General features: G+C 52.8%; 1 protein-coding gene across 6 annotated transcripts in view; it reads right to left on the bottom strand.

Moving 5' to 3' along the window:
• Positions 1 to 3,947: 3,947 nt before the first annotated feature.
• The window catches only part of AGPAT3 (1-acylglycerol-3-phosphate O-acyltransferase 3), a gene marked incomplete at its 3' end in the record, with an annotated part of 74,341 nt that continues 62,569 nt past the window's right edge, over positions 3,948 to 15,719 (bottom strand). For 5 of the 6 annotated variants that reach the window (XM_081088012.1, XM_081088015.1, XM_081088011.1 and 2 more), the window contains exons 3-9: positions 15,329 to 15,498; positions 14,611 to 14,772; positions 13,606 to 13,759; positions 13,012 to 13,114; positions 10,981 to 11,056; positions 6,616 to 6,814; positions 3,948 to 6,302 (exon numbers count right to left, since the gene is read on the bottom strand). In XM_081088012.1, coding sequence (XP_080944138.1) covers positions 6,214 to 6,302; positions 6,616 to 6,814; positions 10,981 to 11,056; positions 13,012 to 13,114; positions 13,606 to 13,759; positions 14,611 to 14,772; positions 15,329 to 15,498 — 953 coding nt within the window. Of the gene's footprint in view, positions 6,303 to 6,615; positions 6,815 to 10,980; positions 11,057 to 13,007; positions 13,115 to 13,605; positions 13,760 to 14,610; positions 14,773 to 15,328; positions 15,499 to 15,719 lie in introns of those variants that run through there. The other variant, XM_081088016.1, reaches the window with a different exon arrangement.

Below are 15,719 nucleotides of genomic sequence, written 5' to 3'. Positions count from 1 at the left end.
TTGCCCCTACTCTTTGGGGTGTGCCTGTACATATGTGTGCACACCTATGTGTGTTTGTGAGCACGTGTTGGTGCACGTGTATATGTGTAGGTATGTGTGTATATATATGCACATAGTGCATGTGTATGTATAGATGTGTGTGCGCACTGTGTGCCTACATGGGTTTGTGTGCATGGGTATGCACATGTATGCATATGCCTTTGTGAAGGTATGTGTGTGTTCAGGTATGTATATGCACGGGCACATGTGTGTGTGCATTCTGGCACACACTTCTCATCACGTCAAGTGGCCAGGGGCTGATTCCTACACACCAAGTCGACCCGGCAGTCAAAGCAGAGGTGGGATCTGGGCCAGAGAAGTAGGTGGGCTTGGCCCATCTCCTGGGTGTCCCAGGTATCTGTGGGGGTTCAGGGGTGATGTCCACAGCCAGTCATTTCTACCCATGGACATTTGTGTTCACACAGGATCAGGCACACAGCAAGTCAGAACTGACCAAGACCCCCCCCCCCCATACTTAATACCAAGTGGCAGCAGGGCCCTTCAGTTTCATCTCCTGCATCACACCTCCACAAATTCCACTCCTATGCATGTTGTTCATGTGCACGTGTGGGCACAGGTGCATGTGCATGTGTGTATACATGCCTGGATGTGCACAGGTGTGCCTTGCTGGTATACATATGCTCTGAATTCAGGATGCATTTTAAAATAAATCATGGCTAGATCTGATGGCCCGTTTGCTCCCGGCCTCTCCAGTTCTCAAGGGGCTGGGCTGAGTGTGGATGTGGCCCAGCCCAGCTTCCACCACCACCACCGGGACCCACACAGAGCAGAGACACACGTCATCACGGCAGTTCCCGTGACACCACGGCTCTTTTAGCTCAATTTATTTTCCTCAAACAAATGTGACCCTGGACTAGCTCTTGGTTCTAACAAGAGTTCTTTATAAAGGAGAAAAAGGGTCCCTTGGTTTCCTCCATAGAATAAATTTTTATAGAAAATAGCTTTGGATGTATACAGGCCCACTTCAGAAACTCTTTCATCCTTGATGGCTCTGAAGACCCATTTTTAGGCAGAGTCATGTCGGAGACTTTATGCACCAACTAGCTTCCTCCCCGGCCTTGGCCAGATGATGGTGCTCTTTCTCCAATTTTCCCCCAAAGGCAACTGACATGCAAAGGAGAGGCTTGCAAAGTGCACTGAGCAGGAAGTGGAGGATGGAGGACAGGTGAGCGGCCTGTGCAGGCAGCAACCCCACAGGCCGGATCCTTTACTTGGGGGTGGGGGTGGGGGGGGGGTGAGGGGGGTGCGGGGGGAGAGGAGGCGATAATCTATGCAGACTAGAAACAAAGGAACAGAAGGAGGCAGACAGTCACTTTCTCTTCGATTGTGGATATTTATCCCTCTCTTTCACAGCAGCAACTTTAATAAACAAGCATGACGCCTGCAGCATCTAATCTAGAAAACACCGCCACGCAGGCAGGCTCACGCACGCCCATTACAGAGTGATCTTCACAGAGCATGGCACACACAGTCAGGTTTTGGGACACAGGTTTTTAAAGTCTAAGTTAGCTGCTCCCCCTCCCCCAGCTCCTATAGACCAAAAATACCTCTATCCTCAACTACATAAACGTTGTGAGTAGCAAACTTGTAAAAATGAAGAGTACAAAAAGGAACGTCCATAGAACATATTTGCACCCTGTATACAATGTATCACCCTTTAAACTGGCCGATGGTCAGCTATGGCCGATTGTCAACAATAGAAAAAGACCCCAACATCTGTCACGTGCACTGGAGTCGGTGGTGTGTGAGGTTCTCCAGAGAGGTTTTCATCTCCAGGGAGTGCTTGCCGACGGTCTTCGTGTTAATGGTTAGTTTGTGGTACATTACTTGCGGATGGTCTTTATGATTAAGAAGCCAGTTGAATTTCCTGGCATTTAGAAAACAAGTAACATTTGATTGTCACAACGTACAGCTCCGAGACAATAAATACAAGCAGATCCGATGCATTACTTCATTGTTATCAAGTAACTCCAGTTTAATTTAATACAATTTAGTGCATTTCAGTATCTCATTCACAGTTTTGACTTCTGTCCAAGTGCTTATGCAACAAAAAGGTTAAGAAAGGAAAGTTTACGAGAAAAGGAAATTCCAGGTGAACTTGCCATTACAAAGCTTAAAAATTTAAAGCGATCCAATTGTCTCTGAAAAAGAATGCCTGGCTGCCACTGAGGCTGACTGGTGTCAGCGTCTCTGGGAATTTCCCGGACTCCCTGAAAGTGGTCTTGTCCTTTAATTCCCCGAGTGGTGTGTGAGAAGGCCACCGTTTTCTCTGAATCAGCTAGCGGGCAAATGCTTGTGCTGCAACGTAACTCACATGTGTCCACCCCTCGATCACACAGAACACAATGTGACATCTACCCAAAAGCTGTCCCTGTGTTTTTGTGTCCTGGCCCTGATAGGCAAGAATGTGAAACCCGAATGTCTGCATGCACCTGGCCTGGCCCAGTGCAAGTGGGTGGTATGGCCAGGAGTGGGGAGGGGGAAAGGGAGGCGCACCCAGCACCCAGGCCTGGGCGTTCGGAGAGGCTGGCCCTTGCTTTGGGAGCCAACTCACTATACAAAGGGGCAGGCACGTGGGCCAGGGATGTGCCGTCTCCAGAGAGAAGGCAGGCGGGCACGGCAGGCCCACTGTTTCAACCCTCGGCCTCGGTAGACGGCAGGAGGGCTGGAAGCCACGTCACATCATTGGACGCGAAGTGTTGCATGCTGGGGGAAGCATGCACTACTGGCGAGAGGTCTGCAGCAGGAGCTCACGCTCAGGGTTGAACAATTCAGCTGAATATCAGCCGGGCTGAAAAGATTCTATTTGGCTTATCCTATAGGTGTCTCGGGCAGAGACAAAGCGACATGCAGAGTGACTCCTCCACCCCAAACCTGACACAACCGTAGTCACGTGGGTGTGGGACAGCCTCCAGACAGCCCTGAACTGCACGTGACTGCAGCCACCGCCTTCCTTCGGACCAAATCATGCTCCATCATTTAGTGTAAGGAGGTCCTCCTGCCTCCGCACACCAGGCGGGGACCAGGACGGACAAGGCAGATTCAGACTTGATCAGTGACCGCACCTGCACTGTTTCAGTGTCCGCTGTTGCTTTGTGATGGTTTAGTGGTTTCTACATTCAGAGCTCATCACACGGATCCTGTGCTTCTTGAGGACGGGGCCCCTCCAATGGGCTGTCACCAAGCAGGGGACGGCCTGTCCCTCTGCTTTCTCTGGCGGAAATGCTTGTCAGTGGGTAGCTATGTCAAACCCTCCACCAGGTTTGGAGAAAAGCGGGGCATACAGAAAACGAGCATTCAAAATCGATGCCCTGCTCTCCCTCTGACCAGCCGCGCTGCTCCCCACCGTCACTGCTCACGGTGCTGTCACAAGGACCTCAGAGATGGAAGCCAGAGAGCCCCCCGGCAGCTGCTACAAAGTCACCATGGAAATATCACAGTCACCCAGAGGGGCCCAAAGAACTGCGACCCCCAGCAGCTAGACACATGGGGAAGGCCCACAGGCCAAACTCCACGTACTGGGCAGGGGCAGGAGACAGAGGGAAGATGACATCGGACTTGGAGACTTGCACCTGAGAGTGGGGCCTTGGCCTGAGCTGAGAAACATGCAGCCAGCAACCCCCCAGCAGGAGCAGGGGGCTGGTTCCCAGGCACAGAGCAAGTAGCAGAGCCTACCCCAGAGAGAGTCAGCAAACACTTCCCCCAGCAGGGGGAGGCAGCAAACACCTCCGGGCCTTGACTGACCCAGGACCCGCCCTTTACGCCTAGAGAGCACAACTCGACTGCAACCAGCATGGCCTGTCCCACGCTCAGCCTGAATGTGACATGGCAGCATCAGCAACACAGGGAACTCCGTAGTGGGTGTAAAGGCAAAGAATAAAGAAAAGCACAATTCTGCAATTTATTAATTTAAGGTAAAAATTTAAAAGAGCTCCCCTCCCCCTTTCCTTATGAAGTGAATGAAAAGCAAAATCCATTCTCTCTCTCTCAAAAAAAAAAATAGTCTGCACATTCCTGGTGTAGTTTTTATTGCTCCCAAGGGCTCAGCGTTCAATGCAAGAGCTGATCCATGTTAAACCGGAAGGAATCACTGGGACTGGAAACCCACACCCCGGTCTCAGGCTCCATTAACAGGAGTCTGCATGGCCCATTCACTGACTCGATGTAGAATTCGCACATGATGAATTGATTTCAGGGGGAGGGGTCTTATCTGGGAAACCAGGACTATTAACTAAGTGGTAGAAGATCTAAATCTGCATCTTCCCGGTGGGGCTCCGTCCAGGAGGACCCTCCCTCTGGTTTCCTTTAAGCTGATTTAGGCATTCGTGACTCAGCAAATGACACAGGTGAACACGCATGGAGACAGATGAGCAGCACGGTATGAAGACAAATCAACTTGACGGTGGCCGCTCACCCTGAGGAGGGGGGGCAGGGGGGGGGGTGCTTCAGGACAGAGGCAAGCAGGCTTAGTTCTGAACCAAAGCATTTTGAACTGTTTTGTTTTAACCCTTCAGCCCCACAAGGAGTTGCATCCACGCGCCCTGGGACACGAGCAGCACAGAACTGGGGCGCAGTTCTCGGCACCTGCCGTCACGGCCACCAACCTAAACCTCTGGAGCGTCGCTGTTACGAGCCTTCGCGCCAGCCTGACAAATCTTCCCCAAACACACTTAGGGCCAGTACGTTATTGTTTTTTCAACTTAGTTTCTAATTTCTTTTATGTCTCTTTCCTCTATTTTTCTAGAAAATCCAACCTGCCTCTATTCGGAATGCTGGTTACAGTGTGTCAGAGATAATACCCATTAGTTTTCTTTCCCTTGCTAAAAAAAGAGGCGGGAAATGTGACTTTAAAAAAACCAACTTGAAGGTTTAAGAAGGAAGTCCAGTGCAGCCGTGTGCGGTGGGATGGCGGAGCGGAGCCACGGGAGGCGGGAGGAACCCTGGTTCCCACTCTGTCTGCCCAGCAGCTTCCAGCCAGCCAGGCTCCATCTGCGGGGCCAACCTCCCTCCAGGCCAGGCCTGCAAGGGATGCTGAGAGGACATAGTCAAGCACAGGCTGCCGGGACCTGAGGAGACACTCCACCGGGCACCTGTGGGTGTGGGCACCACCAGGCCAGGAGGCCACCCACCTGGTCAGAAGCAGGCCTCGGCCGGACACATGTGCCTGCTCAGGGCAGGGAGGGTGGCAGGATGGGGGAAGGCTCGCCACAACTCATTTTCATCAGGGAGTTGAGAGCCACCAACAGATCAAATGTGAAAACAGCATCTCTACAGGCCAACAAGCCCTGTGTTAACAGTCTCCAACCATCTCAGAAGACAGGCTGGGTGGTGACACTGCTTCTTAAGCAGCATTACAGGTTCTGGGGCTGCGGGGAGGGGCACTGGCCCAGTGAGGCCCCTCCCAGCACCCAGTGGAGGGACTGCAGTCAGGGCCACAGGGAGAAGGGGCTGAGGAGCTACATTCACCGCACCCGCACCCTCGAGCACTCACACCCAGGCTGAGGGAGGACACGGCACAGCCTCTGCCTGCTGCCAGCTGCCAGCCCTGCACGGGCTCCATCCATCGGACACCCAGGGTGCGCTTCTCACCCAGAGCATTCTCTCCACGGTGCCCTGCCCCCACCCGCTCCCCACCCTACTGTCCGGAAGCCAAGATGCTGGTTGCCTTGGGGACCAGAGATGCTGCGACATCTGCACCCAGGAGGCCTGGGGAAGAGTCCTGAAGAGAGTTTGCTGGGGGTGCAGGGGAGCGGCGAGGGGCCAGGGTGAGTTCCCGAAATCACAGGTAAAAACAAAAAAGGGACCCAAGTTTAAGAAGAGAAAGCATCAGAGGCTCTCTCTGGCCAGCAGAGTCCTTGAGCGATGGCGCTGGGTGAGTCCGGGACCCCAGGGGCCACCGCCCAGAGCAGACGCCGCCCTCCGCGCCCCGGTCTCCCACAGCGACAGGCGGCCCTGCGGTGCGCTGCGAAGTCTCCATCCGGAAGGCTTTCTGATTTCTTTACTCTTGGCTCAAGTTTATTGGTTAATATTAGTCACCAGTTAATAAGAAAATAGTTTCTAAGTGTCTTTTTTCCTCTGTGTGTGTGGTTCTGTTTTTAATTGAGTTAATCGGACACCACCATCAAGTTAAGTGTGTTCAATCACAGCCATTAATTATTCCTTTTTCTTAAATTCTTGGTTCCCGTAGCTGGAGCCTTTTTCTATTTCAGTTACTCCTATTAGTCGGCGGACTCCAAAGGAAGCTTTAAAACAGGAGAAAGGTGGGTTAGATGGTTCAACTGGGAAAATCATTATTGGGAGGCCCGTGGGTGGCAGGCAGGCCCCTCCCAGCCTCCCTCTGCCCCACCCACGCGCAGTCCAGGAGCAGATGACTCCCGCGGCAGAGTGGCTGGAGCCCGCGCTGAGGCCCCGAGGCCTTGCTTGGATCCCGTCTCCTTGATGCCTCCCAGGCACTGCGATGGCCTGCAGGCCTGGGCGCCTCCACGGGGCGGCGGGAGGGGGGGGGCGGGCATGGCAGGCCTGGGCCTGAGCGGTGGGAGCCTTCACATTCCTTACCTGCCCCGACAAAGCCCAGGAACGTGAGGATCAGGAGGGGAGAGCCGCTTGCAAAGACGCCCAAGACAAAGCGGAACAGAGGAGACAGGAGAACCGTGGCCCAGAAGAGGAAATTCAGGAGCGTCCACGGCCGGCGGGCAGGTCTGAAGGGCTCCCCCGGAAACACGCCCTTCTGGTTGTACGTCTCCTGCAGAGCATCCTGCCAGAGTCCACAGGGAAAGCGGTGTCATCGCATGCTGTGCTCTTACCCCGAGAGAACAGAACGCGGTGACTGAAACTGGCTCCACTGTAAAGGGCCCCAGGGACTGGACCAATTGTGCGCTGTGGGCGGGAGACAAAGGGGCACGACCTTCACACAGAACTTGGCTGCCTGCACCAAAATCTTGTAAAAACACAAACCCGGAGCAGCTCAGCGGCTGAGCAACGATTTATGAAACCAGGAGGTCATGGTTTGATTCCTGGGCAGGGCACATGCCCAGGTTGCAGCTCAGTACCCAGCAGGGGGCATGCAGGAGGCAGCCAATCAGTGAGTCTTTCTCATCATTGATGGTTCTCTCTCTCTCCCTCTCCCTTCCTCTCTGAAATCAATAAAATTATATTAAAAAACAAAACAAAAACCACAAACCCTGTGACCTGACACATTTCCTAAGAAAAGAATGAGTCTGTGCCTGGCCCAGGACGGACACTGTGACCCCAGGACTGGCGGTCTGAGCTAGGACCCTCATCATCTCCTGCTGTCTCAGGGGCACCGGGGGGCAGTGGGCAGAGAACAAGTCCTAGCATCGCCCCTGCCAGCTCTCACCCCTGGAAAGTTACTTCACCTCTCCTACTCCACTGCCTATGGGCCAATGACAGGAGCGAGCAGCCCGTGAAGACACGGGAGATGACCCTCGGCGGATCGTCAGCAGCGGCACGGTGGGGAGCGTGTTGTGAACACGGGGCAGGGCCGGCCGGCATACGGGCAACAATGGAGCAGACATCTCCGCAGCCACTACTCAGACGTGTTAACAAGGGGTGCACTGTGACATTTAAAGTGCCAGGTTATTCCATTTAAACAAAAAGCATGCAGGACTGGCTATGTGGGTGGGACCACGCTGAGAAGGATGCACCCCACGTGATCGTGGAGGAGTGCAATGTCGTCTGTTTTTATTTTTTCCATTTTATTTCCCACATTCCATTTTCTACAGTTATTAAGAAAAAAAAAGAAAAATATTTTCTATAGTTACGTTTTGTGTTATATAAAAATGGGGGGAGGAGCTTAACAAACACCTCATCTCACGGCCTCGTCTAACCTGTGGACAGGGGACAGTCACCCCACTGCTTGAGGCCGAGAGTGGCCCGGAGCACCCATGACCTTCATGCCTCACATACACCTCGGGGTGACCAAAAGGCCCAGGCCTTCACAGCCCTCAGCACGTTTCTGCCATTTTCAAGCTCATTGGGCCGCCCCCACTCTGCTACCTGACCCTAAGCGGACGGGACCTGCCTCCCCCTCTCACCCAGCGCTGCCCGGGGTCCCACAGAGGGTTTACAGTAGGTGGTGGTGAAGATGAACCAAGGCCGAGGCCACACTGCAAAACCGGAAGGCAGGCCCTGTCCACGCCTCCCTTTCTGAATTAGGACCACGTTTTATATTGCGATCCAGTGTCCACGTACGCAACCCGTTTCAGGAGGAAACAAAGCTCACCCAGGCCACAGGGAGCATTCGTACACGTTCCCACTCTGGTCTGTTTCACGTGCACCTGCCCCACTGGGGACAGCAAAGTGGGAGCAAACTAATGCTCACAGACAGGGACAGGGTACCAGCAGGTGGGGGAACACCAGGCGGCATCGAAACGGGGTGAATTTGACCCATTTATGTCACTATCAACAGATAGAAGAAAACAATGATGGCTAAAAAAAAGAAAAATATAGAACACCACAGTATATAAAAGTATATTATTAGGAAATAGATACACTGCATTTGTGTATTCATTTGCTCAGGTCACTTCTCATTTCCTGCTGAACAAATACTGTTGCTTGCACCTGTCACTTTGTTTACACAGAGTTTCAACACTTTAAAACCTGATGGAGATTCAGAGACACACTCTCCTTCGCCGCCTGATGCATCCAAGCTCCACCTGCCTATCTGCCTGTGCACACGCTGTTTCTGTTTCTTCTGGAAAGAGTTACATTGCTCTTCAAAATTATGTTTCATCTAAGTTTTCAAATGCGTAAGCATAAAGCTAGCCACAGTGCTCTCATATTATTTTCACTCTCTGCTCTTTTTTATTCCCATTACTGTCATCACTCTTTTTTAATTGGTCAGTCTTGCCCAAGGCCTTCTATTTTATAATAGTTTTAAAGAAAAAGCTTTTGGTGCCGTTGATTCACTCTTTATTTGTTCTCCTCTGGGTTTACTGTTTTGAGTATACATGTGTGTGCATGTATAATGTGTGTGTATGGTTATTAAGAGGATAAAACATGTTATACTTTAAAAGATTCTGATATGTAGTAAGAGATATGTCCTCTGCTAACCTCATGGTCGTTCCTTTGTGGGCAGTATGTCTTTTCTCTCTGGTGATTCTAAGATCTCTTTTTGTCTTTAGTGTTTTGGAATTTCATTGCCAAGCAGGGATGCATTTCTTTTTATTTTTATCTTATCCCAGACTGTACTTCTTGAACCTGATGAAATCTATGCCCATCAATTCTAGGAGTTTTATGGTTATTAGCTGTGACAACTGCGCTTCGCCATTCCTTCCACTTTCTCTCTCTGGACCTCCTGAGAGTTGCCTGCTGGACCTCTCGGTCGATGCTCCGTATTATTCAGCCTTTCATAAGTTACACTTCCTCTGGGCTGCATTCTGAGTAATTTCTTCTGAATCCTTCTTACTCATTTTCTCTTTAGCTGTATCTCATCTGATATTTAATCTGTTAAGGTTTTACTATGAATGACGAGATTTCTCATGCCTGTAAATGCTACTTGGTTTTTCCCAAATCTGACTCATTTTTTCCATAGGTCTTGCTCTTTTCTTTTCAGTTCCTTCTTTTGTGCTTAGTCATTTCAAAAATACTGATTTTAGTCTCTGATAGCTCCATTAGCTGAGGTTTTGGAGGGCTTCATTTTTCTGTCCGTCTGGCCCGTGATGGATTTTGGCTCTGAGCTTATCTCCAGCAGAATTTTACCTGAGAAAATCGTGGCAGCTTAGGACTGGAGTCATGTCCTTCCAGTTTTGCACACGCTTCTCCCAGGAGCTCCAGAGAGATTTGCCTGGAACCACTTTTCATGTTGATATTTTCTCTTTGTTCTTGAACTATGTTGTTAGTGTAAATTCAAACCCCAAACCTGGTTGCAGGCAGGCTTGTAATTGTGACTTACCAGGGGGACTTGTTGAGACCAAGAAAGGAAAACTCAGTCATTTCCCTGTGCTGGAAGGTGGATGTTTTTGTTTAACTTTCCTGCGGGTAAAGCTCTCAGAGGGCTCCAGCTTTAGCGTTCCCAGTTCCAACTTCTGCCTTGATCGGGTCAAACCCTTACCTTCTGTTTCCAGGTAGCAAACTTTAGGGTAAGCAGACCAGCAAACTCCACCAGGAGAATGTGGCTGTGTCAGCCCCCGGCTCACTACAGGTCTTTAGCTCCATCTTTTTCTGTTATTAATCCTCACCTGAGGATATTTTTCCACTGGTTTTTAGAGTGGAAGGGAGCGGGACAGACACACAGACATCGATTGGTTGCCTCCCGCAGGTGCCCCAACCAGAGCTGGGGACTGAGCCTGCAACTGAGGTATGTGCCCTTGACCCTTCAGTCCAAGGGTGGTGCTCTAACCACTGAACAAAACTGGCTAGGGCATCCATCTCCTTTTTTTGGATTCCTAGAGATTTCCCTTATTTTCTTGCAAGCTTGTCAATGCATTTAACAAAATATTTGTTATATAGTGAAGGATTTTCTGATTATCTAAGCCTCCCTTGGTGCTGAAAACAAAAATCTGGTGTCCTGTATGTTTGTATATATAAAATAAAACAGAATTAAGAGTCAGGAATGAGGCATGCCATGGGGGAATGGAGGTGGGGATGGGTGTGATCATAAGAATATTGTCATGTCATCTATAGTGTGTTTCTTCTTGCAAACCATATACATACACACACATATATACATCTGTTATATGTCTACAATTTCTTTTACATGAATAAATGAAACAAACATAATCAATTATTATCCGCCATAGTTACATAAGCACTGTTATCGTTATATTTTCCTCTAGTTTCTTAATTTCTCAAAAGTTAAGAAACATGAAAGAAAAGAGTTAGAAAGAAGCATCTGGGAACTCCTGACCCACAGGGAGGCGGCCTGCAGCTGCCCCCCGAGCCCGGGCAGTTCGCCTTTACCTTCTCCTGGTACAGCTTGTGGAGCCACTGGGCTGCTTCCTTCTCATCCTGCGGGATCTCTTCCAGAGGGAACCTCCTGTTCATGAAGAAGATCGAGAGCAAAGTGAATACCTAGGTGACAGCAAACTGAAAATGGGGGACACCTGTGCATCGGGGTGACCTGCTGGCCTGCTTTCGCTCATCAACCTCACTCTCACTTTCCAAAAACACACAAACATCCAAGTAACTTCTCCTTGGGCGTCCCCCAGAGTGGCCTGGGCTCTGCGGGCCTGCAGGGCGCCACGGAGGGGGCCGAGCCGCATCTACGTCCATGGGCTAGTGGGAGGATGTCACAAGGGGTCCCCAGGAGCCATGCAATAAGCAGGGCGTGCCCCCAGCTCCTCTGCGAAGGGTGACCCTTTATTAACTTCAGCAGGAGTTTTGGTCTCTCTCATCAGTTCACTCTCGGAAATAATTATGACTTGGAGTCTTTCATTAGGCAAAGAAGGTTGTGTCTTTCACAGATGAAATCCACTTGCTTCAAATATGAAAAACAACAGAGGTTTAGAACCTTCATCTCAACGAACAAACATCTGACTTCGGTTAGGACACTAACTTATTTATAAGCCTAATCACCAGCTAGATCACCAGCCCGTGAGAGGAGGTGTCCACCGGGAAGCTGAGCAGGACCAGAGCCACTTTCTTTTTTTGTTCATCCTCACCGGGGGTACTTTCCCATTGGTTTTTAGGGAGAGTGGAAGAGAGAGGGAAACAGAGAGAAACATCCATGTGAGAGAAACATCACTGATAAGTGGCCTCCTGCACACACTCCGACCAGGGGCCCTGGCCAGCCTGCAACTGAGGTACATGCCCTTGACCGGAATCGAACCCGACACCCTTCGGTCCGCAGGCTGACGTTCTATCCACTGAGCCAAACCGGCTGGGGCGAAGAACCACTTTCACAGCGACTGTTGTACTTCAAGATCACCAGCACACACCTGAGCTAGAATAACTAACGGGACGCAGGTGAGACGCAGTTCATCACGGGGCCCGGCTGCCCACTCCAGAGGGGCCCACAGTGAAAGGACAGCCAGGCGAAGTGTCCATGGCCAGACATGCATGTCCTGTTTTAAGCTATCTCAAACTTTTTGCTCTAAAAATTGAGAACTTTGATGTATGTGGGTCATGCCTGCAACCCAGGTATGTGCCCTTGACTAGGAATCAAACCTGCACCCTTTGCTGTACAGGCCAATGCTCTGACAACTGACCACCCGGCCACTACTGGGTGGTATTATTTTTAAAAGCTGTGCTGGCCCAAGCTCTCCAGACTGCAATGGCAAGGCTGGTCTGAGCCTTCGGCAATCACAGTGGCCAGGATGGTGACTGAGTCGCTGGTGGTCGGATGGCAGGCAAGGGCGCTAACGCAGAGCCCATCTGCATGGTCTCCACACCAGGGAAGGGCCTGCCTCCGGGGCATGCCTGAATGACACGGGGACTAGCCGTTCAACCAGGGAGACCCAGACAGGAGACAGCCTGAGCTGGAATCGAAGTCACAACACCATTTTATGAACAGAGTAATCCCCAGGCTGTTTTAAGTTTAAAATATATTTTGGGGATCAATTATCTCCTCTTCATGAGCCAGAGACACTTGGAGAGTCCAAGCGTGACCCTGAGACACGCAGTCGCCATCCGGGGACCACTCTCCTGGTCAGGGACCTCGATCTTGTGCGACAGGAATGAAGGTCGCTCCCCGTGTGAGGCCCTGCCTGCCTCTCAGAACAAAGCCCGGCTCAGCGTGGACACCTGGGTACCTCACTCTGTCGCGTCTCACTGGCTCCAGGAGCCACTCGGGTGAAACCCAAGACGGACCCTCCTCCCTTGGACTCTTACAGACTCAGATCCCTTAAATTCTGGGGCTGAAATCGCCAGTGTCAACAAAGGTCACAGAAATACAGCATCAAGCCCGGGGTGAGGGGGACCATGTGTTGGGGCTGGGAAGGCACGGGAGGGGGCACTGGGCAGGATGGGGTGCCCACTGGGCACGGAGCTCACCTCAAACACATATCCGCCTCGTACTTCTTCCCGTAGAGGATCCCCAGCAAAGACGGGTTCTTGTTTCCCCGGAAATTCAGAGTGACATCATAGATGGCTGCGACTGTGGGGGCGGGGGTGCAGGGTGAGCCAGGCCGCCGCTCACTCCTCGCCCACGCAGAGCCAGCGGGCTTTCACGCGGGTCGTTTTTCTTTGCCGACTCTCAGCTTTTAGTTGGGCATTTAATGATCACATCTGTGCTCACTGACTGTACTCACTGATGTGTGTGCATCTAAAGCCACTCTCTGCCCTCTTCTAACTGTTCTCTGCCCCTTTCTTTTATCTTGTCTCTTCTGGGGTTAGATTTTTTTCCTTTATAAGGTTTTCAGTTATGTACTTTTTGATTATTTTAGTTATTTTTCCATTAACTAGCATTTTATCACCTCAGAAATGACACCAGGATTTTACAATATGTTAAGTCTGCCTACATGGTCCTCCCTTTTCTGTCCTGCAGTTGACATGTAATTCACTCACGGAGTGTTGACTGCTTTCGTCTCTCGCTTTGCGTGGGGCCCAGAGGACCAGGGTCCCGGCTCTGGGGGCGCGGGCTCTCACCTGTCCCGCGCAGGCACTGGACCGCGGTGGTGAAGCCCTTGGTGCGAGGCAGCAGGTGGTGCTTGAGGGGGGGCAGCCCCTTGGAGGCGGCCACCTCCATGCTGACGCGGTGTTTCTTCTCTGTGAAGCGCGTGCCCTCACAGTACAGGAGAAACTAGGGCAGGAGCACAGGGACAGGGGCTCAGACGACTCCACGCACGGGGAGCCTGACCGGCAGCAAAACGCTTGCTGTCCGATTCGTAGAAATGACAGCACTGCTCCAGGGACAAGCACTTTGAAATGTTCTTTCATTTTAGGGTGACAACCTGCCCTAAAATACTCCCCACACGCCAATTCCCTCACCGGCAGCTAACAGCATTGCGCTTATTCTCAAAGCACGCAACAGGCAGCAGGGAGCGTGCAGGTCCCGGGCAGCCTTCTGGTGGGAGCGGAACACACACGAGGTAGAAACGCTCGGTAACGAGGCGGCTCTCAGAGGTCAGAAGAAGGCGAGACAGAGAAACGATCTGAGCCGCCTGACACCACTGACTCCAGGCGGGTGTCATCAAACGCATCTCAGGGGCTTGGAAACCTCTCACCGCCCCTTCCCCCCCCCCCCCCCCCCCCCAGCCCCGGGCCCTGGCTGCTGCTACAGGTCGTGTCCCCTGTCCTGTGCCCTGTGACTCTTCTACGCCCTGAAGGATGAACTCACCCAGACCTGCAGGTCACTAGGGGTCGCTCTGGAACCACCTCCAAAGAAGACCCTCCCTGCAGAGGCGGCGGCTCAGCCTGGGCGCTGGCCGGGCACCCACTCCTCCCAGGGGACCCCACTCTGTTGTGCAGGGAGGTGCCCCCTCCCTCCCGGCTCTGGCTTCCAATGGGGGCAGTGGGAGCAGGTGGCCCCCAGGCCCTGCTGTGAATCGGCCTAGCCTTTCCACTCATGATGCAGGTCATAGTCATACATGTAAGGTGGCACCAGCCAGTGCAGCCTCCCGTTCCAGGGCCCCCATGGGTGCACGGACTCACCCACATGTACTCAGGGTAGTCGGCCAGGCACCTCAGCCCTGCGATGACGGTGTCCCGGTCCTCCTCCCATTTCCTCTTGCAGAACACGATCTCCAGGAAGTACCACGTCCAGCCGATGAGGGGCACGCACAGCAGCTCCCTCTTGGCCAGGACCTTGGAGCTCTGCAGGGAGGAGGGGCAGGTAGTGCGCTCTCGGCTGGAGGTGCCCCGGGTGCCCCAGGCCTGGCGTGGTGGTCGTGCCTACCCTGCCCACAGGGGCACCTGACCCTGAGTGTGGGCCACTGGGACCAGCTTGACCCGAGAGCGCAGGTGTGCCTCCTACAGAGGAGGAAGCCAAGGCGCAGGCCTGGCAGAGGGAGGGGCCCAGGACGCAGCCACGGGAACTGGCGGCAAGGCCAGGCCTTCCTGAGGAGGGCAGGGACGCCACCCACGGCGCTCACTGCGGTGGGACCCCGTGGCCTGGCTCAGGGTGTTCACACTGCATCGGGCACCGGCTCACTGAGGCTCTGGGGACTCACGGGGTAGTAAGTAAGGCTCAGGAGAGGAAAGGCGGGACAGCCAACCTCAGGAGAGCCTGGGCAGGCTGCCATCGAGGCACCTTAGGCCAGCCGTGAGCCCGACCCCCAGCTCAGGGGGCCAGGAGCTAAAACAGGAGGAGCGGAAGCCCAGGCCCCAGAGAGCCAGGCCAGCACCTCCCTGGGCCCCCCACATCACTCACCCCCAGGACCCCGAACCGCTCACACATGGTCCACCCGCACAGGAAGTCGATCTCGAAGTTGTGGTTGAGGATGATGATGGCGTGCTCCTTCCCTAAGCGGTCCATGGTGGCCTGGTCGGCGAAGAGCGTGCACTGCGTGCAGGACCACCACTCCAGCAGCATGACCAGCTCTGCGGGCACACGGGGAGGGCAGGGCGTGGGCACGCGCAGCCGCACTCCGGCCGGCCTCCCTCGGGCAGCAGCACAGGCCAGGCCCAGCTCTGCCGCGGGCGGGGCTTTCCCAGTATTTCGTCCGGACCGGGCTTTTGGGCTAGAAATGGGTTTGGGTGGTTTACATTTAATAAAATAAGTTTTCCTAACTTATAATTACCTTCTCCAAGCAAACGTTGGG

Source organism: Myotis nattereri (genome assembly GCF_964212035.1).
Source record: "Myotis nattereri genome assembly, chromosome: 3".
Classification (NCBI taxonomy): domain Eukaryota; kingdom Metazoa; phylum Chordata; class Mammalia; order Chiroptera; family Vespertilionidae; genus Myotis; species Myotis nattereri.
The sequence above is the reverse complement of the archived record's forward strand: the minus strand, read 5'-3'. Positions and strand labels throughout refer to the sequence as shown.